The sequence below is a fragment of the Rhagoletis zephyria genome, unplaced genomic scaffold (genome assembly GCF_001687245.7).
Source record: "Rhagoletis zephyria isolate East Lansing unplaced genomic scaffold, Rhagoletis_zephyria_1.1 Rzeph_scaffold_06976, whole genome shotgun sequence".
NCBI classification, from domain to species: Eukaryota; Metazoa; Arthropoda; class Insecta; order Diptera; family Tephritidae; genus Rhagoletis; species Rhagoletis zephyria.
In genome coordinates this window covers 3,282-30,178 of record NW_016164059.1, presented here as the reverse complement: position 1 = coordinate 30,178, position 26,897 = coordinate 3,282, and the positions used below count along the sequence as shown (strand labels likewise).

The 26,897-nt window shown below is 35.7% G+C and overlaps 2 protein-coding genes across 2 annotated transcripts; both read right to left on the bottom strand.

Moving 5' to 3' along the window:
- Positions 1-2,222: 2,222 nt before the first annotated feature.
- Positions 2,223-2,835, bottom strand: dmrt11E (doublesex-Mab related 11E; the record flags this gene model as incomplete). Its single annotated transcript, XM_017629644.1, has 1 exon — positions 2,223-2,835. A coding segment is annotated over exon 1 (613 nt), but the record flags the coding sequence as incomplete, so codon positions are not given.
- Positions 2,836-13,405: 10,570 nt separating this feature from the next.
- On the bottom strand, positions 13,406-20,698 carry Syt12 (Synaptotagmin 12). The gene is made up of 5 exons (XM_017629642.1): positions 20,464-20,698; positions 18,820-20,393; positions 17,451-17,583; positions 14,410-14,766; positions 13,406-14,318 (listed from the first exon to the last, which is right to left on the bottom strand). Exons 1-5 carry the CDS (start codon positions 20,638-20,640, stop codon positions 13,923-13,925), a joined length of 2,637 nt encoding a protein of 878 aa, XP_017485131.1. The 5' UTR covers positions 20,641-20,698; the 3' UTR covers positions 13,406-13,922.
- Between the last annotated feature and the right edge of the window lie 6,199 nt (positions 20,699-26,897).

Below are 26,897 nucleotides of genomic sequence, written 5' to 3'. Positions count from 1 at the left end.
AAATAAAAACTGGGACGCAACATTTTAGTAAGTTTTGGCTATTTTTCTTTAGTTTATTTAATGTTTATTATTTTTTTACGAAAGTATAGCTAATTACTTAACAATCACGATATAAACCCAAATTTCAGACTTCGTGCAAAAATTATGAGAAATCGGCAAAGTTTGACCAAAATTTCTAACTTCTTGATAATCATCTTTAGATAAAATTTTGGTATTCAGCTTTGTAGCCCATTAAATTTTAGTAGGCAAATTGCAAATTTTAAGTATCTTGGACTTACCGTTGATTTTTGGAAGTTTTTTTTTATTGACGGTGCTCCGCATTTTTTTTTCATATAAAAAAATTTCCGAACATAAACTGCCAAAAAGCAACGGTAAGCTCTTCTCCAAATACTACAAATACTTCATTATAAACTCAAACATGGGCAATCAACACACCAAATTTTACAACGTAAAAATAAAAAAATAATAGGAGTCACTTTTATTTGTGAAAATTTCCCAATGTTATTTCTGAATTATATGCATATTTGGCTAGAAAATATCTAGCGTGGTCCTGTTTTTTGCATTTACATAATCTACACAACATACACAGGCGGTCATTAGAATAGACTCGCCTTACTTTGAAGAGGTTTGGCTATATTTCCATGGATTATTTTATGTTTAATATTTTTTTTTTATAAAAGCCTGGCTAGCTATACAACAAACACCATATAAATCCCCTTTTCAAACTTATAAAAATTCGACAAATTTGCACCAAATTTTCAAATTTAAATTTTAGTTCCGATCACTGGATCACGAAGAAATTAACGGTGCTCCTAAATTCTTATGTGCGCGTTGAAGTCGGTTGCATTTTTTGCTTAAAAATTACTTGTTTTACAATTTAAATAAAATTTATTCACTAACAAAAACCATATAAACTCAAAACTTAAACTTTGAAGAAAAAAATATTCACCAAAATTTCAAACTTTTTTTTCAAAAATGCGTATGCATTTTGAAGTAAATAGTTAAAAATTACGGTTGATTTTTGAAATTTTTTTTATTGATGCTCTCCCACAATTTTTTCCATAAAAAAATGGGAGCATTCGTTGTCTGGAAAAAATTGCGAAAGAGCGGCAGTAAAAAAAAAAAAAAATCATCGCTAATTTGTAACTACATACTTCAAACTGGCAATTTATTGTAATAAAACTGAATGGGCTACAGACAAAAAATTTTAAATTTGAATTTACTTACAAAATTTTTGTTAGAGAACGAACTGTATTTTAATTGAAAAATAATGGAAATTAAATAAAAGAAAAATAACCCAGAAAAAAGCGAAAAGCATTGTACCGATTCAAGTGCATGGCAGTGTATGTGTCTAGAAAAATGTATAGCTTCTTTGAAATTCACTAATTTTTCCAAAATATGAAAGTGTTGAAAGCCCACCACTCGGAAACTTCTAATATCAATATCATTTCATTTGAATAGTTCCTTTCATTATACATTCATATTTCAAACAACTTATTCCTTTAGCTTGCCAAAATCATTATTAATTAAGAAGAGTATATTTCTTTGTTTCAATCAGTAAATCGCAGAAATAATAAATAATAGTCATTCACAAACAACACAAGTTTGCTGCCAAAGAAACGAGTATTAGCCACATTGTACATTGGTGTGTGATGAAACACAAAAAAAAAATGCTAAAAACAAATTACCAATCCATTAACGCGGCAGCATATTATAACAAAACCGCTTCAAATATTAGCAGGAAAATGCATTTACTCGAGAAAATTTGATTGATACCACATTCATCTGTTGATTTTAGGTGGATTGTCGGCGTAGGTAAACAACAAATAAATAAGCGAAAACAAGTGAGGCGAAATGAAGTGAAATGCGAAATTCTTACAATATACCGCTTATGGAATTGTGCAAGTCTGGAATTGATTGCGAGTGGCTTTTTGGAATGGGAAGGAGTGAGAGAATTTGAAGCTGTCGACAGCTGGTGCCAAATGAAACTGTCTATCAAAGCGTATCCAACGCCAGCACAATGGCAGGGTGAACTGACACACCCCACTAATTGAAACTCAATTGAGCACATGACTACATAAATACATACATACATATATACATACATACTACATAAATGACTCTATGAAAGAGCTATGCCAACAACAACAAAGAAAGCTACGATCAGCAATATCATTCGGTATTTGTTGTGAAAAATAACAGACTAAAAACACTAAACTCACCTTCCATTGCGGCAGTTATATGCAGCGTTGTTTGTTGTAGCGTACGTAAACGCTGCTTATAAATTTTCTTCTGTGCGAGTAGTGCCTGTTTGGTGTGAAACGAATTGGAGGAAGCCATTTTACCGCCGCTGTCACTGCTTGGCTGTGTTGTTGTTGGCGCTGTAACACCTTCGCCCAGTGCGCATTGTCCATTCGCTTGAGCCTCCAGTGCTTCCATGGATTGTTGGCGACGCAGTGCCACCTGGGCGGCCATCACACGTTGGCGATCGACAACTAATTGACAGTTCGGACAGCAACATTCGCGCCAACGACAAAGCTTTTTATGACCTTTGACACAAGAGATGACGCCATGATTGCGACAGCGTGCACATTTCGGCGTACGCAATATGCGTGACTCCTTTTGTGGCGCCGGCGGTGGTGATGTGGTTGAAGATGAGAAGGCGGTGGGAGAGCAGGTGCTTGAGGAGAAGGATGGTGAACTATTGGGAGTTGATAGATTCGAAGCTCTCGTTTGAGGTGATGGTGAGTTCATGTTGTGAATGTTACTATTTTGTGGCATGTCCTGATCCGATAAAGCTGGTGATGAAGCTGGCGTGTAGTGGCAACCGAGCATGGCGTTTGTATGGTGTATGTTGGTGTTGAAAAAATTTCAAAAACAACCGTCGACTCATAAATTGAGGATACTTCTTTTTAACTTTAAATGCTCTTTATTTTAAAGTCTGTTTTTTAAATATTTCTATCTTGCAAATTATTGCCCACGTTTATTTTATAGTATCTAGCACTTTTTCTTAACCAACACAAATCACTTCAATTGCTGATCGTGCGTATCACTTAATATACTCCTATTCCATCTGTTAACGCGCTGCTTGCTAGCGAAAGTGTGCTGCGTGTTCACTCATTTGATTCCTCTTAAGTTGACTACTTAAATAAAAGAAATGTTTCAATATTTGCTTAGAAACGGAAATCGCCACAAATACTTACAAAAACGTGTATCCGCCTATGTACATATACAATAGTAGACTCAACGTACAGACCTACACACAAATGCATATATATTTAGATACATAGGCAAAAGTAACAAAATTTAAAATGCAAGTAATTAGAAAACTTAGTTTTCCCTTTCAATTCTTTTGTTATTCTTTTCTTGTTTCAAATGTTGACTTTCAACAAAAACAAGTACCGCTTGTTGTAGCGTTCTCATTGGCTGCGATCGCTGATCTGTACGCTACACTCTTCGGCCAATGAGGCACAAGTGCTGTTCCCACAGTGTGTCGGGCCAGACGGCTAGACGCATGTTCAAGTGCCTTCTTTACCGACACTGGCAGAGAGTGTATTAGACATATCTACATACATGCGTCACCTGAAATGCAAGAAGTAGTAACTAGCGAATATTTTTTTTTTTTTTACATAAAACGATTGGGGACTTCTAAATCGATGAAAGGCATCATAATCAATCCATAAGTGGATTTTGTATTTCTTGTTAGTTAGGCCCTTTTGCATTTCAAATGACTATGTGAACTTGTTGTGCTGGGTTAGTGAAATTGATAATTGCTTTCTTATAAGTGTGTTAGTTTTGTGTATCAAAATAAAAGTCATATTTTGTGGTTTTTGAGATTGTTTTCGTAAATTAGCTCGCAACATGGTGTTTGGTACCTACTTATTTTTGCCTATAATAATATAATGTACTAATGTATCTATACATACATATATGTATTTTAGGTTCTCATTTTCATCCCGATATCATATTCCCTCTTCTTTTTCTTGATTGGTACGTCACTACCAACGTCTAGTCGATTGTGATCCTATCCAATAAAGCACGCACGTCCTTTTGATTCCATACCAACTGAAACCAATTAGAAACGTCAAGTGCGGTAAAGTACTTCCTCTATTTAGGGCTCTCTTATCCTTCGAGATCAAATCCTCAGTTGTCCTGGAGTGTGTAGAGAGGCTTAATGCTCTGGGGGAGAACAATACCATCCAATTGATTTGAGTACCAAAGCTCATGGGAGTCCAAGGAAATGAGGAAGCGGATCAGTTAGCCAGATTGGCCACTGCTTCGACCCCGAAGGAAAACACTAAACTAAGGGAACTGCATTGGCGTAATATCATGGGACTCCGTCAATTCAAGAGCTTTCTAAGAAGGTAAAATCTAAAAATATAAAGGGTACTCATGGGTCTCCCTAAGGCGAAACTAAGAATTATTGCAGGATTTTCGATGTGCAATTGTATGTTAAGTGGTAGAATTTAGAAATCTGTGACTCTGCCAAGAAAACTCCATTACACCACCTTCTGGATGTATGACTGTTTCACGCCGTAGGGAAAGGAGCACAGGGCATATTTGGCCAGTAGAGGAGTACATTCACTCCCAGATCCGGGGATCTATTATGAAATTTATAGAGTCTCTAGGGCTGGCTGAGGTTTTGTGAAGAGTTGAGGGCACAATAGATCTGCTTGTCGCATTGTCTCGTTATCTATCTTATGATCTCAAAGGAGGACTTACTCTTGCTCTGCTACCGCATTTAAAACCCTCAGGGATGGAACGTTTGTATCCATTCGTACGACATAAGATAAATTCCTCGCTGTTTTTTTTTTAAATCTGACAACAAGAACTGTAATTTCCCGCAGGTAATAAATATCACTGCATTGGTGGAGCTCACTTCACTATGTATTGGAAATGGGTGCGTGAGAGATTGTGGCTTACGTTCACGCTCGTGATTTTGTAAGTCACATACACTCGCGTTTTCTAAAATTGTTCTAACTCACGTTCTTGCACGCTCACGAAGACTTATTTTTTAATCGCGCACGTTCACGCACGCCTTTTCATGCAAATATTACTTTTCGCCTAATTGTGGGCAACCCGACAACTTAGAAAAATGCAGAGATGGCTACACTAGCCAAGCGACTAGAGCGCGAGCAGGAGATTGCCCTAATCGGTTTTGGTAGTGCATTAAGAACCAATCCGCACTATGGCGCTTAACGTCATGCTGAAAATAACGCCGGCCAGTATTGCAGGCAGAACTATTGCAGTACGAACTGTCGTTAGACTCATTAAAACCGGGTGGTTAAATGGCTCGAAAAGTGAATACTCGGTAGTGCTGGAGGGTTTTGGTTTCATCCCTGACCATACAGATTACTACATCTACGTAATGGCTCCTAGTAACTTCCTTTCTACCTACATTTTCGCAAGGATGGAAATAACTTTCAATAAAAAAGCGGGCGACTCACTGCTGAAGAGTGTGACGCCAGAGTTAAGGAAGTGAGCATATACACTGATAGCCAGGCGTCCATCAAGGCCTTGAAAGCTAAGGTGGTGTACTGAAGACTTCTCAACCGCGTCGGAGTATTTCCTGGTCCGACTCATTTGGGTTCAAAGTCTTGAAGCCTTGAAGCGTTAACACCGGATATAGAGCAGCTGACATTTCTCTATTCTCCTATGGTTCACTTTTGGACGGTTAAACCGCATTTAAGTTCAACGAGCGCTGGGTAAAGACTAGTACACGCGAAGCTGCAAGATCCTTCTAGCCTATGGTAGATCAGAGGCTTCCGACAGCCCACTGTGTGATTGGTATTTACGCAGTGAGTTTAAGAATCTCACTTTTCTATTATACTGCCAAGCCTTTACGAGGCTAAAGCGGAAACCTTTTGGCTCGCACTTCCAGTCTAACCCTGAAGAGCTCTCAGGCATTGAAATTAGCTGTACTCGTAATTTCATACACGGCTTGCGGCGTTTTGTCGACTAAGTGATGGTCTTCGTTTAACTTTCGTGGTAACACAAAGGACAATCTATTAAATGTCCAAGTGCGTCCCTAGGAATGCGACTGGGCTTCAAAAGTGTTCCCTCAATAATTAGAGTTTGCTCTGGACCTTAGTAGCTAATATGCCGTGTTTGCACATACATTGGATCCTAGATCGTTGGTATGTGTAAAACACTAGAAACGCGTCTATCTTCGATTACATTATAAAACCGATCTGGTTTCTTGTTTTTCGATCTGGAGACAGCGACGCAAATTGTTGAAAGTACGATCTTTAAGCTTGTAGAAACGTTCTTTATTCGCGCAATCCTTCTTTACACCAATGTGTATAAATAAAGGTTAAAGTAAACTCAGTAATTGAAAGGTAGGTTGGTTTGTTCCTATTTCCTATGGTACCAAAGATTCTTTAAGGAGCGGAAGCTACCCAGTGGGAAAATGTAATGTATAGTAATCGAAAAAATAATCAGTAAAACAAAATGCATTTTTTTTCCAGGGCGATGTCCTAAGAAAAGTTGGGCATTCAATTTTGCATTACCTAGTATCGAGAAATGAATGTATTTTACTATGAAATTTTTGGAACTTTTTGAATACATTAGAATGCTGATTACATAGTTAGCAGTAATATTATCGAGAACGCATAAGAAATACATACGCCTGTAATGCATTACTACTTTTCCTACTGGGTATAGTCGGAGTGTCGTTGTATTATAAAAGCCATATGGACGACTTTTATTGAATTGCTGTGCTTTCTATGGCTATGTATGTGAAACTATTCGCCCTCCTCGTAGTCATTGTACTTAATTAACTGCAAGCAAAACAACAAAAATATTTTCAGACTTTGTTTTAATATTTTCCTTTATTACAATATTTTTTTATGTCTGCATTTATAAATAATAAAGCATAATGCACATGTTTGTCTGTCTGCATGTATGTATGTATTAATTTATGTATGTGTAACCGGTATTTAAATTTATTCAACAATGTATCATATGTATGTATATTTATGTATGTAATTACGTACATCATTATCCTTTTAAATATGTAAATATGAAAACGATTTCTTTAGAACTAAACAACGCTAATATAAACTTTTTTTTTTTAACTATTGCTAGTACTATAGTATTAATCTTCTTGTAATAACATTTCATAAAAATCTAGTACAAACTTTTGATATACATATAATGTTTTACTATTGTTTTTGTTTTATTATAAATGAATAGGCTTTTGATAAATCTTAAAATGGATATGAACGAGAAGACTGTTTTGGATCTGAAGTAACTAACCCTTTCGTACACATTTATTTTTTAATTTCTTTTCTTTTTAGCTAAAGAATTCAATATTAATTCTCAGTTATTTGTTTTTTTTTTGTAGCTGTGTCTGTGCATTTTTTAGAGTGCTATATTGGTTGAAAAGTATCTTAATGTTTTACTACGTTTGTGCCACTGTACAATTGGTGCAAACTTTTCGAACATTGATAGTGGTGGTTTTCGGATTTTACTACATAACTGAAATTGTGGTTTTTCTATTTCATTCAATTCTGCTTTGGTGGCTCTGAAAATTTCAATTATTGTCCATTTTAATTAGATGAGTTGCGTTTTTGAATGGCGAAAAAAACACATACAAAAAAAAAATCCAAAAGAAAAATACAAAACGATTATAATAAACTAAAATCCAACAAATTTTTGTAAGAAAATTAAAGTGATTTCAACTAATATTTAGTTAACTATTTGTGATAATTCTAAGTATTCATAGACAAATATTTTAATTTTTTTTTTCTCTTTAAGATTATATATGAATTTCGCAAACAAATTTTTTTCTTCTAGCTTAGTTTATCACAATTTTCGAGAAATATGATTATGCAAAATGATTTGAAACTTGGCTTTATTTTTATGTTTATATGTAAATATGTATAATCATGCCGTATGTATGTATTGAAGAGTATTTGAGAAGGAATATTTATTATTTGAAGTGTTGATAGTATTTTTATATGTATGTATGTATGTATATATGTACGCGTATATAAGTGGGTTTGTAAAATGTTTTATAATTCTTGAACGCAACAATGGTTTGTTATTTTAGAATTTCTATCGACTGATTGTGCAAATAAATTGTTTATCCATAAGGTACTAACTTCATTTGCTCAAGATGTCAATTAAAATTTTTCAAATATCAGATTTTTTCATTATTAACAATTTCATGACTGGATCCATTTCAAATCATGCAGGCAGTCCAATGGTATATCGAGAATTGACTTCAAAATAAAATATGTATATTTTTCTGCTTGTAAAATGCAGAACATATTTTTTTAATTTTCATAGAATTACTTCCTCTTAAATATTACAATTTTTTAAATTTCTAATAGTTCCTTAAGTAAGTTTTTTCCTTAAATATATAAATAAATAAATAAATATCTTCAAAATTAAAGAATTTTAGTAAATAAAAATAATACTTAATTTTTTTGAAGAAACAAGCAAAAAAAAGGTCACTTTAATTGATCTATTTTAAAAAAGAACAACAAATGGAGATAAACAACTTTAGGAGCAAATAAATGGCTTAAAAATTACGGAAACTACAAGTTTAAAAAAAAATACCAAAAAATATTTTTTTTACAAAATTAAAAAAAAATTCATTGTTCATTTTTTTTTCAAGCAGAAAAACACTTTTTACTCTGAAGTCAATTCTCGATATACTATTGGACTGCCTGCATGATTTTAAATGGATCCAGTCTCAAGTGGTACATACACCCAGTGACTACATTTATTTAAGATTTCTTCCGTTGCTTTAAAAGTGTCAAAATGTTTTTTTTTGGGCTTTCGCATTCCTGTAGTAGAAAAAAGGACGTTATTTTGTTTAACAAGTATTTTGACTTTTTTCGCCCTACTACATTTCTCGAATATAACGAGTTTTTCAATCACAAAAACAAAAAAAAACATTGTTTTGGTTTAACCCCAAAGCTATGTCTCATTTAAAGTTTTTGAACATATCTAGTATGCAGTTTTAGTTTGATTAGTTGCATTTGCTTGATTGCCAACAGTTATGTTTTTTTGTGTGCTTTTAACAATTTTTTGTTTTTTAATCAACAATTTATATACATAAAAGTTTTAGATTCAGTAGATATATTTAACTCGCCTCAGTAATTGCTTTATGAGTATAACAATAACACTGCACGACAAGACATGTTTTGGGTAGTGGAAGTGAAATATGGTGAACTATAATTTTATGGCCTTATTCATAAAAAATAAAATATATTTAAAAAGTTTTACATTTCCACACCATTTTTCGATGCATAAATCTTTAAATCTTTTTTTTTATGAATTTGGCTGTTCGACTTTAGACGCTTGAAAATTTGCTTGATCAAACTTAACCCCTTGTCGTCCGACGGTACTCTTTAGTACCATCGTTATTTTTGCTCTTTTAAACAGAATGGGTGAAGTTTGTCTACCATGCAGACCAACGGTACTCCAGAGTACAAAATAACAAGCATATTTAACGGAACTTTTTGTCACGTATTTTCTATTTTTTTTGCATGCTCATTTCAAGTTGGAATTTTCTATAGTGCAGTCGCGAGTTAATAGTGGCGTCTTTTTTTCATTATTTCTAGCAAAGTTTTTAATATTTTTCTACAAAATAAAAATAAAATATAAGCTTGGTGATTTATATATCTATAACTGACGAAAGAAATATCTACCTCTTGTTTGTTTGTCAGTGATAACTGATTTTCCATTGGAGACTTGTAAGTACCGTTGGGCTCTTCTGGCCCTTGTAGTATTTTCAAATGTAATATGTATATGTATATATGCAATTATATATAGTTTTTAGTTAATCATGTCTGGAGTTTACGGCAGATCTTTGAGAGAAAATGAAATTGCTGCAATTTTGGAAGAAATTCTACTCGACAATGGCCAAAACACTGATATTGAGAGTGAGGATGAAGATGAACAAGTGATCCTTTCAAAAGACAATGAGGATGACATTTTTAATGAGATTCTAAATCAAATCCAGGCAGAACAAACTGCTGAGGCAAATATATTACTGGAAGATCCCCAAAACGGAGTTCTTGAAGAACCATTGCGAAAATGGAGAAAAGTTGAGAAAATAACAGAGGTTTCATAATTTGACTCACCAGAGGGAGCAGTAGTTGGTTATTTTGCAGATATAGACACTCCAACAAAATTTTTCTTGTCATTCATTGAAACAATTGTTGAGGGAATCATATTTCACCCGCAGTTCCAAAGCAAATCGGAAAGGACTTCCATCAAACATGAAACCAGACAAGAAAATGAAAAGAGGCGAGTTTGATTCACGAACAACAATGAACGGTGTAATTGTTTTTAAATGGATAGATAACAAACCAATATTATTGGCATCTAATTTTCATGGCACTGAGCAAACTGCAGTTCAGAGAAGAGATCGGAAAGGGAAAGAAATACAGGTTCAATGTCCAACTGCAATTAAAGATTACAACTCTCATGTGTGGAGTAGACCATGCTGATCAGTTAAGAAGTGCCTACGGGATAGACAGACGATCTAAAAAATGGTGGCATACATTGTTTTGGGGGCTTCTAGAAATAACGTTCATTAATTCTTACATCGTGTACTGTCAAACTCACGACAAAATTACTTTGCTAGAATACAGACGGACCGTGGCCCAAGGCTTAATGACTCAAAAAAATGTTGTTGCCAATAAACGAAGTTTGAGTCTTCCCGTAGCACCATCAAGCAAAAAACGACGTGGTAAGAGTGAGTCAGTGGCAAAAGATGTCCCATTAGGTAATTTGGGAGTACATTGGCCTATATTTGTTGAAAGCCGAGGAAGATGTGAAATGTGCAGCATAAAAAAAGTTCAGTCAAAACCACATTCGAAACGCCAACACTGCGGCATATTTTTATGTTGCAATGAAAAAATAACTGTTTCGCCGAATACCATGGAATTGAAGTATAACAATTTGATTCTTGAAACCCGACGGTACTGCAAAGTACCATATCCTTTTCTTATACTAAGATGTCCTTGAAATTTATGATTTTTTTTATTGATTGATAAAACATGCATATGAATTATAATATACAAAAATTAATACGAAAAATAATGTTTTTCTGGGCTTGGGCAACAAGGGGTTAAAAAGAACTATCTCGACAATCAGATTCCGGGAATTTTCCCACGGCGGGTGTATATCGGAGCCACTGCTTACATATGTACATATCCACGAGGTAGGGATGCGTGATGATGAGAAATCATTGATTTCGCCATCGATATTTACATCGGTTAGAGGGCGGCATACCTACTACTAGGACGATTCACTGAGACAACGTTTTACGAAGTCTTTAGAATTGTCGAGAAATCACCCTACTTTAGCTGCTTTTCTTGGTCTGGTGGAAAACCAATATAATCATGTAAAACTAGGCAGAGTTTAGTGGGCCGTATGTTTCCGTCTTGCAGTGGCAATAAAAACTTCCACTGCAAATTCCATCAATGCTATCGCAAATCTATTTCTTATACTCCTTAAAATAATTTAAATTTAGTATAATGCTTCGATTTCAGTTTAGGGCACGCCTTTGGAAAGAACTTCGACTGGAACCGGAATTGATACCTACTCAGGTGTTTTCTCCTAGGACTAAAAAAATGTATATATCTGACTGACTTCGCAACCTTTTTTCCAGTCTAAGAAATCAATTTTGCCGTCTGTGTAAGGCTATCGACAGACATTCAGCCGTGCCTAGGATGTGCTTTTTAAACTGGTCCATACTATTAGGGGTAGCGTGATTGTGACTGTGTAGTAGAGGCCTGACGGTGCAAATCAAGCTCTAGGTATACAAAAGTTGGGCTTCATATGTATAAGTTCTTCTCCTTTAAAAAAATATGTCATACCTCGAAACTGTGCAAAAATCTTGTAGCAATTGTAAAACTTTATTTACGGGAGTCAGAGAGTTGCAGAATCTCTGCCACCTTGATAACTTGGGCGGCCAGTGTTTCTACTTCATCAGGAAGGAACCTTAACTAAATTATGCTCCAACGTTATTATTTATACGTTCTAGTCAAACCTTAAGAGGATGATGCTCTTTCTCACCAAACAATTTTTTTTCCTGAAAGTTTATTTTTTGGGGAAAGCTTCCAAAAAGGAGCTTTAATAAAACATTATTTACACTTTCCTCTATTAAAATTTGCTGATTAGCATTTTTGTGGATAATTTTTACCCTCTAACTGCTATTTTTAGTAAATTTAGTCAAAAGACCCGTTCTAGGAAGTAATTAGGGGATTCACAAGGCCTGTTATAGGTCGTAAAATCTTAAGCTTAACTTTTTTATGTAAAATAATAATTGAAATGGTTTTAGAGGATTTCTTACTACATCAAAATTATTTTAAACTGATACAAAATATATGTATAATTAGCCCCCCTAAAAGCATTTTAACCCTTATTTTACATAAAAAATTTTAATGTGTGAAAATTCTATATGAAAAAATTCATCTAATATATGTAGGTCTCCTAAGGAAAAACTTGTGTTTGAAATAAGGCTGCGCCTAACCATTTCTTTAATATCGGGAAATTTGTTTTTTTTTTTAATTTTCTATAAAGTTTTAAACTTGCATTTCTATGGTTTTTGTCAGAGAATGAACTGTATTTTGATTGAAAAATAATGAAAATTAAATAAAAGAAAAATAACGCAGAACAAAAAGTGAAAAAGTATTGTCCTTATTCAACTGCATGGGAACGTATTAGTGTAATATTCTATAGGAATTTGACTACCTCATACGGATACTAACTTTTGGGCGGCCATAAAATGAATATTTTTCTGAAATGTGGCAACAATTTTTTTCAAGATAGCGGCGATTCCACAACCCAAAGAGGGCTACAACTAAAATTTAACATTCACTGCGACTAGCCTCACAGTGTTTAAAAAGTATATTGCAAAAAAATCGTGAGCTTTTTGTAATTTGACTGCACAAATAGTTTTTTTTTTTTATTTCACTTCCCCCACCCGACAAATGAAATCATGAAAGCAGAAGTGGCTTAACCCAAAAACTGTATTCTTTTGCTCTCATGGCCTCATATATGCTCTGATAGATATCACTATTTCGTGTCGCACAGTGTAATAAATACATATATGTATTCATGTATCGTTTGATAATATTACTGATATTTAGCTCCAACTACATATAGTATATATTTTATATTTTTATTACATTAGTAACTATTTTTGTGATATATAATATACTATCTGCTTAAATATTCATTTATTAGCCACAAACCCGAGTGCATATGCTACGAATATATTTACTGCATACATATGTATGTATGTATATGTATATTTATATATGTATGTATATAAATATAAATACAATGTTAAATATGCAATTTGTTTTTTTTTCTGTCTGTGTAATTTCGTTCACTATTCGAAGGTATAAGTTGCGCTTTTGTGGACTAGGTATGAGAGTTAGTAGTAAATTTGAGAATAGTGAGGTTGAGTGCTGATTCTATATAGTAGGAATATTTCGTATATATGTATGTGCGGAAAAACCACGTGCGTGTTAAGTTATAGATTGCATATAAGTTAGTGAGTGAGTGCGAGACAGAGGAAGCGAGGATTTGGTTTGAATGGGTTAGTCTTTAGGTTTAAAGTGGACACTATAAAAGTATAACAAAGTGCTTAATGCAATACTGAAGTAGTACAAGTCTTATGTTGGGTTACAACACTCCTAAAATTACATAAATATGTATGTATGCATCTAAGAGTCTGCGGTTAAAAATCCAGTTTGCTTGGAGTATATTTGGGCGCTAAATAAATAGGAAAGATTGAGTATATTTGATTGGTCTGATTTTCTTTTTCGATCCACTCTCTAATTGAGTGGCGCCGAAAAAACTATGATCGGCAATAAAATGTAGGGATTCTTACAACCAGCGTTATTCGTTCGTAGTACATAAATAATCTTACTAGCTCACAATAACAACATTTAAATAATACTGTTACGCTTGGCACGTAAGGCGTTGCTCTGCATAGCGGCTACAACTGCCTCAGCGCCGCCGGTAAATATCGGCTGATAGGAGGCGCGTCGCAGCACATGCCACATTGCCACCGGTTTGCGTAGCGAGGAGAGCATTTGATGCCAATGGCGCAATCCCTTGCCCGTGGCACAGGCACCGGCTATCACATGTCCAATTGGCGCAATACGCGGTGCGCCATCCTCAGCATCGGTTACACCAAAAACGGTGAGACGCAGCTGTACGGTGGTAAGGCTTGGCGGTGGCACACTGAAAATCATCGATTCATTAAAGATGGGGCAGCGATCGCGACGTTTCAGTGAGGTGCGTTTCTTAAGCACTTTCTTCTCGTTGTTCATCAAGTAGACCTAAGAGCATTAAAAAAAAAAAATTGGAATTAATTCTCAAGCACTTAGTTGCTGCATTTGCATATGTACGTCATTCACATTGCAAACTTACCTTCACGAAAACGCTTTGTACCTCCTGTGGTGCGCCGTTTTTACCACTTTCTTTTATTTCCATTTTTAAATTTCGCGCTTTCACTATAACAATTGTAAGGCGTTCGGCTGTGGGCAAATAGCTTAGAGAGAACATTAATTCGCCCCACTGTGCATTACATTTGCGTGAATCGGTTAGTGGTATCCATGTGGTGACAGAGCGCGGCATTTCACCGATTTCCATTTCGGCTTCACCGATCAACGTGTGCGCATCACCATTGTGATATAAATGGAACCAAAGCGAGTGTCGTCCATGCTGTTTTTTTAGCCAAAAGTTGAAGGTTTCATTATAGCCAGGCGTGACAGAATCTTTGAATACCTAAAATGCATAATTAGAAAAAGAATGAATTTAAGTAAGGTAAAAATACTTGATTAAAAATTCAGAATGTAAATAATTTTGAACTATTCTTGGAGATTTTTTTTCGCTTTTTCGGAAATTTGCTATAATTTTAGAGTTCTTTTCCAGCCATTTCTGGACTTTTCAACTCTTGTATGGATTATTTAGGAAATTGTTGTTTCTAATTTTTAGTAGAAATAAAATTATAGTGTAACAAAATTAATATACCCTTGTGCACAAGTGCGCTCGGGTATAAAAAACTAAAACCTCCCTATTATAATTGCCATTCGTACTGTCATCAGGTATGTAACTTGAGAATAGAAATCGCTGCATCTTTTAGGCGCATCAATATTACATAGTTACATCGCGAGCTAATAAAAGGAAGGTAAAAACCAAATTGACTCGAACTTTTTTGAGTAGCAAATGTTCGACATATTTTTCTTGTTTATATGAAATTTAACAAAAAAGAAAAGGGTAAACTTTTTTGGGATTTTTTTGAGTTTAAATTTTTTTTGGAAAATTTTCGAAATTTTTGGTTTTATTTTTGCGTGGCTTTTCGGGATAATTTAGAATTTGTCGATATTTTTTCGTGTCTTTGAAAGCTTTGGATTTTTTTTTCACTTTTTTAGGCCTTTATCTCATTTTGTGTTGTTCGCGGGAGCTTTCTGGACATTCCAATAATTTTCATGTTTTATTTAGGAATTACAAAGTTCGAAATACACTTAAGTCTTAGCTCCACACATTGTAACACAATTCGTTTTTATATTTTTGCTTTCGCTTGGCTTATAATAAGCAATAAAAGCGCCAAAAAGTATGCCCTTTTATCACTAGGTTCCTTGTGATTACATTTGCCAGGCGACGGCGAGCGCTCCCTGGGATGTCGGCAACATTTGGTGTCGAAAAGCCGGGTCTACGGCAAACACAGCAGGTGGAACAATGGCTTTATTAACAAATCTTTTTAGTAATCATTCCTTGCGTAAACAATATGTTGAGTAAGAGAAACATCAGTGACTCATTGGAAATGGTAGAAATAAGGAACACTTCTACACAAGGTACTATTCAAGAAGGCGGTGTGACGGTATATCTCCTCTTCTTCACGCTACATCTCGAAAGCCACTAGTTGTTGGACATGCAGAGAACTTGGTCATTCTGGTTGTAGGGAAGTTCATCTCGGCGGTGAGTGGGCTAGTAAAATTACGAACCGAAAAGGTCGCTAGGCTTAATCCCTCTAAACAAGATAAACCATTTTCGAATTTACTCACTCAATGCAGAAAATCGTTAATTGCCAGAAGAGGCGAAGATCTTTGTGTCTATTCTTGACTTTGAGGTTATTCCGCCGCTGCTAAGAGCGCTCTTCGACATGGGGCGTCTAATAGGTTGCGAAGCTGCGATTGTCAAATCACGGAGGTAGACTTCGCCTGGAACTTCGAGATCCCGATCTCAAGATCTGGCCACTTCTCTCAGAAATTATCTTTGAGAGAGAGTCTTAAACATTACTGATAATGACTGTTAATTTGAAATTAATTTGAATGTTGAAGAATTTAAATAACTTAGTTACCATGTACCTATTCACTATTCGTATATTGAACTATCAACAAGTAAGAAAGTCTAAGTTCGGGCGGAGCCGAACATTAAATACCCGGCGCAAGTATTAAATATATGTTTTCCACCTTTCCGAAAGCTACCGCTACATGATAANAATACGACAAAGAAATGTATATAAATAGTGCAAATATGTATATTCATATGCACACATATATGTATGTATGTATGTATTAACATATGCTTGTAAAAATAATAGCTGTGGGTGAGTTAAGAGTGGACATGGAATATAGCGCCACAAATGCATTAGAAACGCATACGCGTCTGCAATGTTAGTAAGGCAAGCGTAATTAATATTAAACGTGTTGTGCACAAAAAAAAAGACAAACACAAGTTCAGTCCACTGAAAACCCGATAGTGGCTTGTAAGAAATTTGTAAGCTTAGAATACAGCTTTCAAGAAAAACGAAAAATTTATTGAAAACGCACAAGAAATGGAAAAGAAATTTTCTTCTATCAAAAGTTCTTAAATCACTATCAAGGCGAATTCAAGATGTTAAACTGAATAAAAAATATAACCACATAACCAGATAACCCGGTAACCAGGCAAGTGTGAACAACCCAAAAAAAATGGAATAAAATGAGAAATGTCAAGGTAGAGGAGGAATCTAATCAGAGCTTCGTCTGTTTCAGGGTCTTGGGTGACCGATCCCCGCAAAGACCATACCTGGTAATTTTCGCAAATTTAACTACCCTTCCACTCTATCTAAATAGCAAATTCTCCATAGAAGTCCCAGAGAGGAACGAATGGGCTAGATACCATTTAGGTCAGGTACGATGATCCTAGGAACTGAAGTCTGGTACTCATTGGGGCTTCACAGTGGCACAAAGACTTAGACCCAGGGTCGAAGCCTATCTACATAGATCTCACAAAACATCAGTTTTCGTTTACCTGACCACTGTAGCGCTTTTCAGGCAAAACTAACAGGCATAAATGAGGCCCCCTGTGGCTCAGAGTTTCTTCTCCCTTAAAGCAGTCTATCACGATATATTCGGGCAGCCTAAATCTTAAAAATCCAACAGGATAACGTCCAACGTAGCCATTGACTGCATAGGTGATCTCACCCAGCTGGCATAGAAATGCTCTTTAATCGTTGTATGAACCACTGGACACAGGGGCGTCCCTCCCTGATAACCGCATGGATGGCAGGGATGGCGAGCTGGCAATGAATGCTGCCACGGAACTGTTAATAGATACCTTTAAAGTCCTGCAAGCAGAATTTAAAAATTTGCTTTATTAATGTTGTAAACTCAAGGAGGGTTGTGGAAGAGATCCTTTAGACTACAATGCAAATTTAATCAGAAAAATCAATGGAAAGCAATCTAAAGTTCTTGTACGGCTCGACCGCTGCTTTCTAAGGTTAGTAGTTGCTAGAATAACCGGACACTGGCTCATAGAAAGGCGACGAAGGAGGCTAGATTATTGAATACTATATTTGCCATTGACCTACCTCGGCTAAGACGCGAAAATAAATTCTGCAAAGTTCTCAACTTTCTGGGATATATGTATCCTTGGTTCAATTTCTAAGAGATATATGGAAATTCTGAGGGGTATCACAGCGGGCTGATTCTTCTATTGAGCAGGGGCAGGAGCTTTAAGATATCCTACTTTTATGGAGGACACTTTTTCGAAAATATCAGGAGGATTCAAATGAAGTTCGGAGATTATGTTGCAGAAAACATTTTGGAAGACACTTTTTTCGAAAAACTGGGTATTATAAGAAAGAGATCCGCCAAAAGATCTGAATGACTTGTGACTTTCAATAATAGAATTGCAGAAAATCCGTCGAGGGTCTCACTTACATCTTAGTTATTACTTAATAATGAAAAGACTCTCTAAATATGCATCTACTATCCTCATTTCCTACTGGGTATACATACATATGTTACATTTGTACATATACATGCTAACATGTATAGCAGACCAGTGCAAGTTAAATACGTACATATGTTTGTGTTGGAAACCTAACCAACAAAGCTTTAAAAACACCAACAACACAGATAACATTTGCAACAAAAATAATGCAGCACATGATTCGGGTGAATGCACATTGCACACTTGAAAGGTTGTTAGCACATAAAACATAAGTGCCGTAACCCATCCTATAGCCTATGTAGCTAGTCTGTAGGTTGTATTGCAATTGGAGGTGGTGGTGGAGAACATTGTTGCCATATGTGAACGGACGTGTATGCAAGCTTATTTATCTGTACATAGCATCTGCTGGTGGCAAGAGTCCTATTACGGTTGGCTGAAGTGCACTAACGTTTGCCCAAGCACAACACCACTAACAATATGGGCCTAGTTGTTTTTTCCCAGCTAGCTATCAACAGCAGGCGCTTTTGCTACACATATGCACATACACATATATGTATGTACATGCCTCTTTTAACTTCTTGACACCCCCCGCCATTGCCCATTATTCTCGCTACTCACTTGTCATATTGCAATCCGACACACAGGTATCCCGTTATCTGTGTATATGGCTGATCCAATTCGCCCACAAATACTGACGAGGTGTCCGAGTTCACCGAGTCACACGAGATCGCACGCTCCAAGTTGATGCCCTCCAGCGAACCGCACGCCGTCGAGTCGAGTGAACATTGTGAACTGTTGCGTCGGCCAAGGCTCATTAGAGAATCTTGGCGCAGCAATGAACGGCCAAAGGTCCAGGTGGTGTTGCCACTGCCACTACCACTACCACTACCACTAATGCTGCTGCTGCCGTTGCCGTTGCCACTCAAAACTGACGTGCAATTTGCTGCCTGTGCACCAACTGTACTTACGCCCAGTTTGCGGAAGAGGAAGTCTTCCGAGATGGTTTTCTGTAGCATGTGTGGCCCCTTTTGTACGCGTTGCGACAAGCCGGTGAAGGGGTTCGTTGAGTTTTGTGTTAATCGACGTAATCCACTTGAGAGCGAACTTAAGTCGGCGTCTTCGGTTGCTTCCGTGGTGGAAAACGAACGATTGCGAAATTCTTGGAATTGTTGTTGTAGTGATTTTGCGCTTAGTGAAGTTGGTGCAGTGTTGTTGGAGTTCGCTGTTAACGCATCAGGCGCATTGGTCAACTCGCTGTAGAAAGGATTACAGCTGCCATTTATGGCACTGTCGCTTGTAGTTGTAGCGGCTGCTGGTACAGTTCGTACGTCGATTGCGGCGCCATTATTACTGTTTATATTACTGTTGGTGTAGTTAGAACTATTTTGCTTATTTGTAAGTGTATTAAACTGTTGTTGTTTTTGTTGTTGTTGTTGCTCTGATGTTTGCTGTGCTGATAAGGCAGTGTTGGATTCCGGTAAGCTATCCGCGGATTCGCAAAGAAAGGGATTTGTGCTGGAATTACGACGCTTCAACGCCTTCAAATGACTACGCTCGCCATTCGCAGTCGTTGCAGCTGTTGTCGTTGTTGTGGGTAAAGCTTCAGTTTCCTGTATTGTTGTTGTAGTTTTGATTGTATCCACATGACCACCTGTAGCAGCTGCACCAATGCCAACATTTTGCAATGACACATGCCGCTTAGCCACCGGGCGTGGTATGGCGGTAGCGCTCAAGGCCGACGATGGGGCAGCAGACAGTCGTGGCGGTGGTGGCGCTTCAATTGGTTTTGGTATTGGCGCATTTGTGGTCTTCATAGAAGAACGCATGCAAGAAACCATCGATGCGTTATCACTGTTACTGGCGCGACTATTCGAGTTTACTTGTTCCAGAAATCGGTGTCCGCCACCATTGTTCGTGGGTGTGGTGGTCTCATTGATTTGTTCAAATGAAAAAGTGACTGTTTTTATGTGACCCGCACTGGCGGGCGTCTGTGTGCCGGGTGCTGGTGCTGGTCTTAACGGCTGTGGTGGTATGTTGGCATCAACTTCCCCCTCGCCAGCTAGATTCCAAAGCGGTGTAGTTGCATGATGGGTGGGCTGTTGACCCGACTGCCGGTAGTCATCCTTATCGATAGTATCAAAACGCTTAAAACTGCCGCTGTTGCTGAGTAAAAATTCTGAGCCGGAATGGATCTGAAATCAAAGTGTGTAAATTTAGCGGTCTATGTTAATCTTTTAGTGTCATAGGAATTTCCTCTCTCACCATATAACCATTGGCATGAAAAAGTTTATTTTTCGATAGTCCTATCTTTTCTTCCTTATTGGATCGCATCCATGTGTTGGCGTGTGGCCCCAAACAATGGCAGGCAAACATTACAATTGCTATTAACAATAGTAACATCAGCGCCAGACTGGTGAATGACATCGGTTCGCCATCCATTGTGGTTGAGTGTCACTACTTTGCATCCGCTCATCTGACGCTGACGAGTTGAAAATGCTTGATGGTCACAGTGTTTGGTTAAGAGCTGCAAAATAGAAAAAAGAACGCATGCATTAATGTAAAAAAGAGGACATAAATTTTGCTTAATTTATAAACTGCACATTTTTGTTTATTAAAAAATTTTGCATAAATTTTGTTCAGTATGAAGGATAAAACTACTGTTGAATTGCAGAAATTGGACATAGAAGCCTGAAAGGTAAAAAGTGGATATGTGAATGGGTTCACTTTAAACACATGGCCACTTTTATTGTTTAATCTTTACACAGTTTTTCAAAAACTAAAAATTTACATATGTATTAATGCCCAGCTTTCAAATGTCCAACCAAACAGGGGCGGAAAAATATGTCTTCGCCAAATATGGCCGGGTTCGCCGACGGAGTTTTGCTGCCATGCTGGGGGACTCAAACGTGACGTGCTACCGTTCTGTCAAGTGATACATATATATGTATAAACCTGCAGTATGAGAATCCCTACATAAGGGCCAAATATGTATTGTGGTCTGGATGGCTTACATTTGGACAGTGACTAAACTTATTCTGCTGTTAGGGCTTAGTTGCTGAGCTCCATGATCATGAATGGGTAGAAGTAATTAGTTGTTGCCTCGGCATCAACCATTTTCCGTCTGACTCGATATTGCCACCAACTCCGCAGAGGGGGGATGGTCTTGTGTAATACTGTGATAACCGAAATATCGGTTTCATTTTGTGTTGGCTGCCTAATGAACAGAACAATGCAAGGAGGAATCAGCCTTTTGTGTTTCGTTTCGTGCCTGGTTCCAACAAACAAAAGTTGCGATTTTTTCAGTAATAAAATTTATTATACTTCAATACTTCCGCCAAAATATTTTGGAAAATTATTAAAATTTATGTACGTGAGCTAGACCGATTTAAAATATCTGCAAAAATCTCGTTAAAAAAATCGATTTTTTGGTGGTATTTTCAAATAGGTTCAGATCTCGCAAATCTTAAGATTTTTCCGAAAATATAATAAATTTTATATTTCGATTGAAAAACAGCACGATTTTTTTCGTATAGAGAGTGATGCACCCGAACGTACATGCAAATGTACATTAATACTTATACACATTTGTATTAGTTTTGAATTTGTAAAATCTTTCTTCAAGTTTTTTTCTGTGAAATTGGCATTCAAAAATTTATGTTTCTATTTAGTTTTCTCTTATTCAGAGCTTTCATCTCATCTCTTGTTACATTTGATTTTCAATGTATGTACATAGTTATGTTTGTACAAACATACATATATTAGCAGTGAGGATGTTGCTGTTGTTGGGAAAAAGTGAACAAGCAAAACTAATTTTTAGTCAAAATTGGTGTTGTCTGTATTTGCATGTATGTATGTATGTACTTGTATTTTTGTACAAACATTCATTCAAACAAAAGAAAAGGTAAGCTGCTGGTGTTGAAGAATTCTTGCTTCCCCACTGACTCAGCAAGTGGGAGTTGACAGTTCTTTGATTGAATTTGAAACTTGATCCAACCCATTTTCACATCAAAGACCCACCGTCGAGTGAAGCTGAAGATGTTTCGAGATACAATGTGATACTCTTACAATCACTGTGCAACATTATTTGTGTGTCACAGAGTTGCCGGAAAATTTAATAGAGAAAATGCTGTAAAGCTAAAATTTTTAATCTGAGCCTTAAAAAAAGAAAATCCAAGAAGCTGATTTATGCTGTGAATAAATTCCGGACCCAGGAGCGACTTCCTCATTCCCATAGAACGACCGAATATCGATTTTTAGAGCCGAACCGAACATTTTCAAGGTCTAAGATAATGAATACTCAATGAATTTTTTTAATGTCTATATTTTTTATTATTGTTAATAAAAAAGGTACATTGGTTTAAATCACCCGCCATTTAAGTTTATAACGTAAAAATACTTACGTTTGTAAAGTTAACCACAAAAAACTTATATTTATAATACTCCAAATTAAATAATTTTATGTTATAATGAAAAAATTAATTAATTAATTAATTCACCTTGCAACCGATTCCGTCTATCGGTATAAAGCTGACCTCCTTCAGCGCTGAGCAATTGCTCACTAGACATACTTGATGGAGGAGCAAACAAATATTTTAAAGAATTTTTTTTTCAACAGAAAATGTGGGAAAAAATATTTCAATTTCTTGGCAGCAGATGTTCACTAATAAAAGTGTCCAATTCGTTATTGAATGAGTATTTAATATGAATTTCCTACCTTCGTTTTGCGGCCGTCAATAATATTCACATATTTTTGCGAGAATAAACAACTTAATTTTTGATTTGATTCTGCAATTTTCAAAATGGAAATGAAACGCAGGATTACATATCCAAATCTAAATCTAAAACCTTGTACAATTCTTAAATAAAAAAAATATATAAATGTTCGGCCCAAGTTCGGTTTTTTTTTTGCCGAAGCCGAACCGAAACCGAACCAAAGAAATTTGTTTGACCAGAGAAGCTCTACGCCAATGGAATTATGAAGCTAACCCAAATTTGCCAAAAGGTCAGATATAGTAATGTCCAATATGTACTTGATTAATATTGATTTTTAATAAAGACATTTTTTCTAAAAATTTACCCAAAAATCCCCGGACACAATTTAAGTGACCCCGCAAATACATACATATCTGCGTAAATATCTATGAGTCATAAATTCGACCGTTTGAATGCAAATTTTACGTCTGAGTAAATTGTAATCAAATCTATCTTATTTTGCCGCGTGGCAACCCTGGCCGCAACATTCATAATTGGTATAAGTTTTCATAAGACTTAAGATATACGCGTTATATGATGAGTTGCAGTTGTTGACAAAATTTTTTAAATTTTGAAAATTGCACAAATTTTACTTTGTTTGTTGTTCGAAAGTGAAACTAAATAGATTGAATTTTTTAATTATGTAAATAAAAACAAGCTGCATAAGATGAGGTATCCATTACATTTGACGAGATTTTGTGCTACTATCTATTATGTACTTCTATGTATGTATGTATGTATGTATGTAGATAGATATGTACATATTTATCTGTGGAATTTGCATAAAAATAGTATATACATGGAGGAATGAAATCATTCAATGTAGAAGGAGGTTATTCAATATTTACGCACGATACATTTTTTCTTATTAAAAAAAGAGAAGACTATATGTACATTAGGGTGATCCCAAAAAACTAACCTAACGAATTTATGGCCTTAAAGGGACCCATTTGCTGAGAAGAAAATTCTTCCATTTTGAAGAATTTTTATTCCAATTTAAAAAGTTTTCCGTGAGCCTTCCGCTGCAAATCACTTGATCATGTGGTTGTTGGTTTTGTTGTTTTTTGTTAATATTTCTATTATTAAAATGATTAATAGAATGGCTTAACAAGTGAAATAGTGGAAATAAGCAACCAGAATTAACAAGGCGAACTTAGCACAGTGCATAGGCAACTGGCTGAGTCAGTGGGATCGTCGGTTCGAGTCCTACTGTAAGAAGTCTGATGAGGAAATGTGGTGATTTCCAAAATAGCTATCACTTCTACCATTTTTTCAAATTATTGTTGATTTTCCACAATAAGTATTAATTAAAAAAAGCGGACTCGAGATCAATAAAAATTGTTGAACATAATTGTTATAAGGCCATAAAATAACAAAAACAAATAACTATTAAATTGTTTGAGATACAAATTTTTTTAGTCATATTCCTGTAGGGCATTAACTCTAAAAAATCGTCTTAGCGACGATTAAGAGTATTAAATGTGTTAATGATACATAGTATATTTATGCTTTTTTTCGACCTATGAGCCCGTAAGTATATATATTTTTGAGTCCAGACAATTAACTTCAAGGTATTTTTTAGAGAATTTAATGCCCTACAAGAGTATCTCAAACAGTTCAATAGTTAACATTTTTAATGAAAAAAAATTTCATATTATTTCAAATGCCCACCTACACCTATTAGAATTGGGATATAAATACTTCCAAATGGGAGAATTTTCTTCCCAGTAAAAAGGTCGTTTTAGGCCATACATTGTTTTGGTTTGTTTATTTGGCTCACCCTAATGTGCATACATATGTATGTATGTATGAACATACATATGTATTTATGTAAAAATATAAAAATTTTGCTTTATTTGCTAAAATTTTATGTGTTTATATTACCGAGTCTAGCGGAAAATTCACATTATTTGTCGTATTAAAAATTTTAATATACCTACGCATTTAAAAGGAAGCTTTTCGCTCAAATTCGATGCATCACGCCACAGATGCTGGTTGAAGAAAACCCGAATGTTGTTCCGCGTCAGAAAGAGTAGGTGGAAAGAAGCGCTTTCGTTTGACATAATCTTAAAGGCGAAAGTAAAAGCAACTATCTGTTATAACTAACTGCTAGTGGCCTTATTCATAAAAAATAAAGTAAGTTTAAAGAGCTTTATAAGTTGACGTTTTCATACATTTTTCAATTTATAAACCTTTTAGCTTTATACTTTATTTTTTACGAATAAGGCCATAAGTCTTTAAAATGAACAAATAAATTTTCGTTTCTTTAAAGTTTTATTTTATGAAAAAGAAAACCACGCAGCAGCTTGCGTGAGATGTAAGCTAATAATTCAGAAAGTGAAAACGATATCCAGTGACTGGCATTTTGTCTATTTAATAGCCCAACGCGAGCAGCAAATACAACAGAGACTTCTGCAAATATTGCATGTAGGGAAATAAAAGCCAACAATGCGGCGCTTGGGCGTTTTTATCAATAAAATCTATACGATTATGCGTTGAAATATTGCTAGTTGATGAGTTGGCGAATAGTTTGTAATGTTTGGTAAAAAAAAATGTTATTTTAACATCGATTCCGCTTTTATTGCACATTCGAGTGCGTTGGCGCACAGAAGCGCTATGATTTTGTGCCATAGACACATTTTATCCTTATAAATTGTATGTATGCATACCCATATAACGGGTGATTTTTTTGAGGTTAGGATTTTCATGCATTAGTATTTGACAGATCACGTGGGATTTCAGACATGGTGTCAAAGAGAAAGATGCTCAGTATGCTTTGACATTTCNTAGACTATTTTTTGTGGGGCTACGTCAAGTCTAAAGTCTACAGAAATAAGCCAGCAACTATTCCAGCTTTGGAAGACAACATTTCCGAAGAAATTCGGGCTATTCCGGCCGAAATGCTCGAAAAAGTTGCCCAAAATTGGACTTTCCGAATGGACCACCTAAGACGCAGCCGCGGTCAACATTTAAATGAAATTATCTTCAAAAAGTAAATGTCATGGACCAATCTAACGTTTCAAATAAAGAACCGATGAGATTTTGCAAATTTTATGCGTTTTTTTTAAAAAAAAAGGTATCAAGCTCTTAAAAAATCACCCGTTACATACATACTTGCATACATATGGGCAAATCCTAGCGTTGCGGACGTTTCGTTTGGAAGTTTCCTTTATTTTTTTTTCGTCGGCAAAAAATTATAAGTTTAATAATATGTGTGGTAAATATAAGGGCAGGTTTAAAGCAGTACTTAGGAGAGCAAACTAATGGAATTTGAATTAATTGCGGCGTACAAATGTGTATCAACATTGGCGGCAGCCACTTGACGAATATAATCTTTTCCACTTAGCAAAAACAAAAATTGTAAAGGTCCCATTAAAGATTTCCATCACCCAAAATATATATATATATATTTTTTTAGTATAAAAGTTATTCAGAAACAAAATTCAATGATTAATTTTGCGCCACCTTGTATTAAAGAAAATTAGCTAAAGGTTGGATTAACTTTAAAATAATTGTATGTGTTCATTCCGCACATTACGTTGCGGACGTTAATCTCCTTGCCGTTGAAAAATTTAATTTTTTTAAGGCGATAATGTGGTATTTTATTAAAACATACATGTATATCTAGTGCTTAAAACTAATGCTATTCAGAACTTTGTTTTGAGAAGTAAGGGGGTACAATCAGCCCGGTATTTACCCTAAGTGCTTTCGGAATAGTGCCACAGGCGGCAAATTTTTAGACTAAAATTCAGATAAGTGCATGTTTATTTGATAATAATTCAAACGAATTCTTTGTCACAACCTAACTTATTTTATGCAAACACCACTGTTATGCCATTCAGCTCTTGTCATTCGCAATTAAATCTTTGATGTTTTCCCTAAATCACTGGATAGGGGTACAAATTCCCCAAGCGCTCCCGTTTAAAATTTCATTTTGTCCAATT

Coding starts and splice junctions, on each gene's coding strand:
- Syt12 (XM_017629642.1), bottom strand. CDS start 20,640: ATGGATGGCGAACCGATGTCATTCACCAGTCTGGCGCTGATGTTACTA. Junction 20,394..20,463: donor TTCATGCCAATGGTTATATG/GTGAGAGAGGAA, acceptor CTTTGATTTCAG/ATCCATTCCGGCTCAGAATT. Junction 14,319..14,409: donor TACAAAGCGTTTTCGTGAAG/GTAAGTTTGCAA, acceptor TAATGCTCTTAG/GTCTACTTGATGAACAACGA.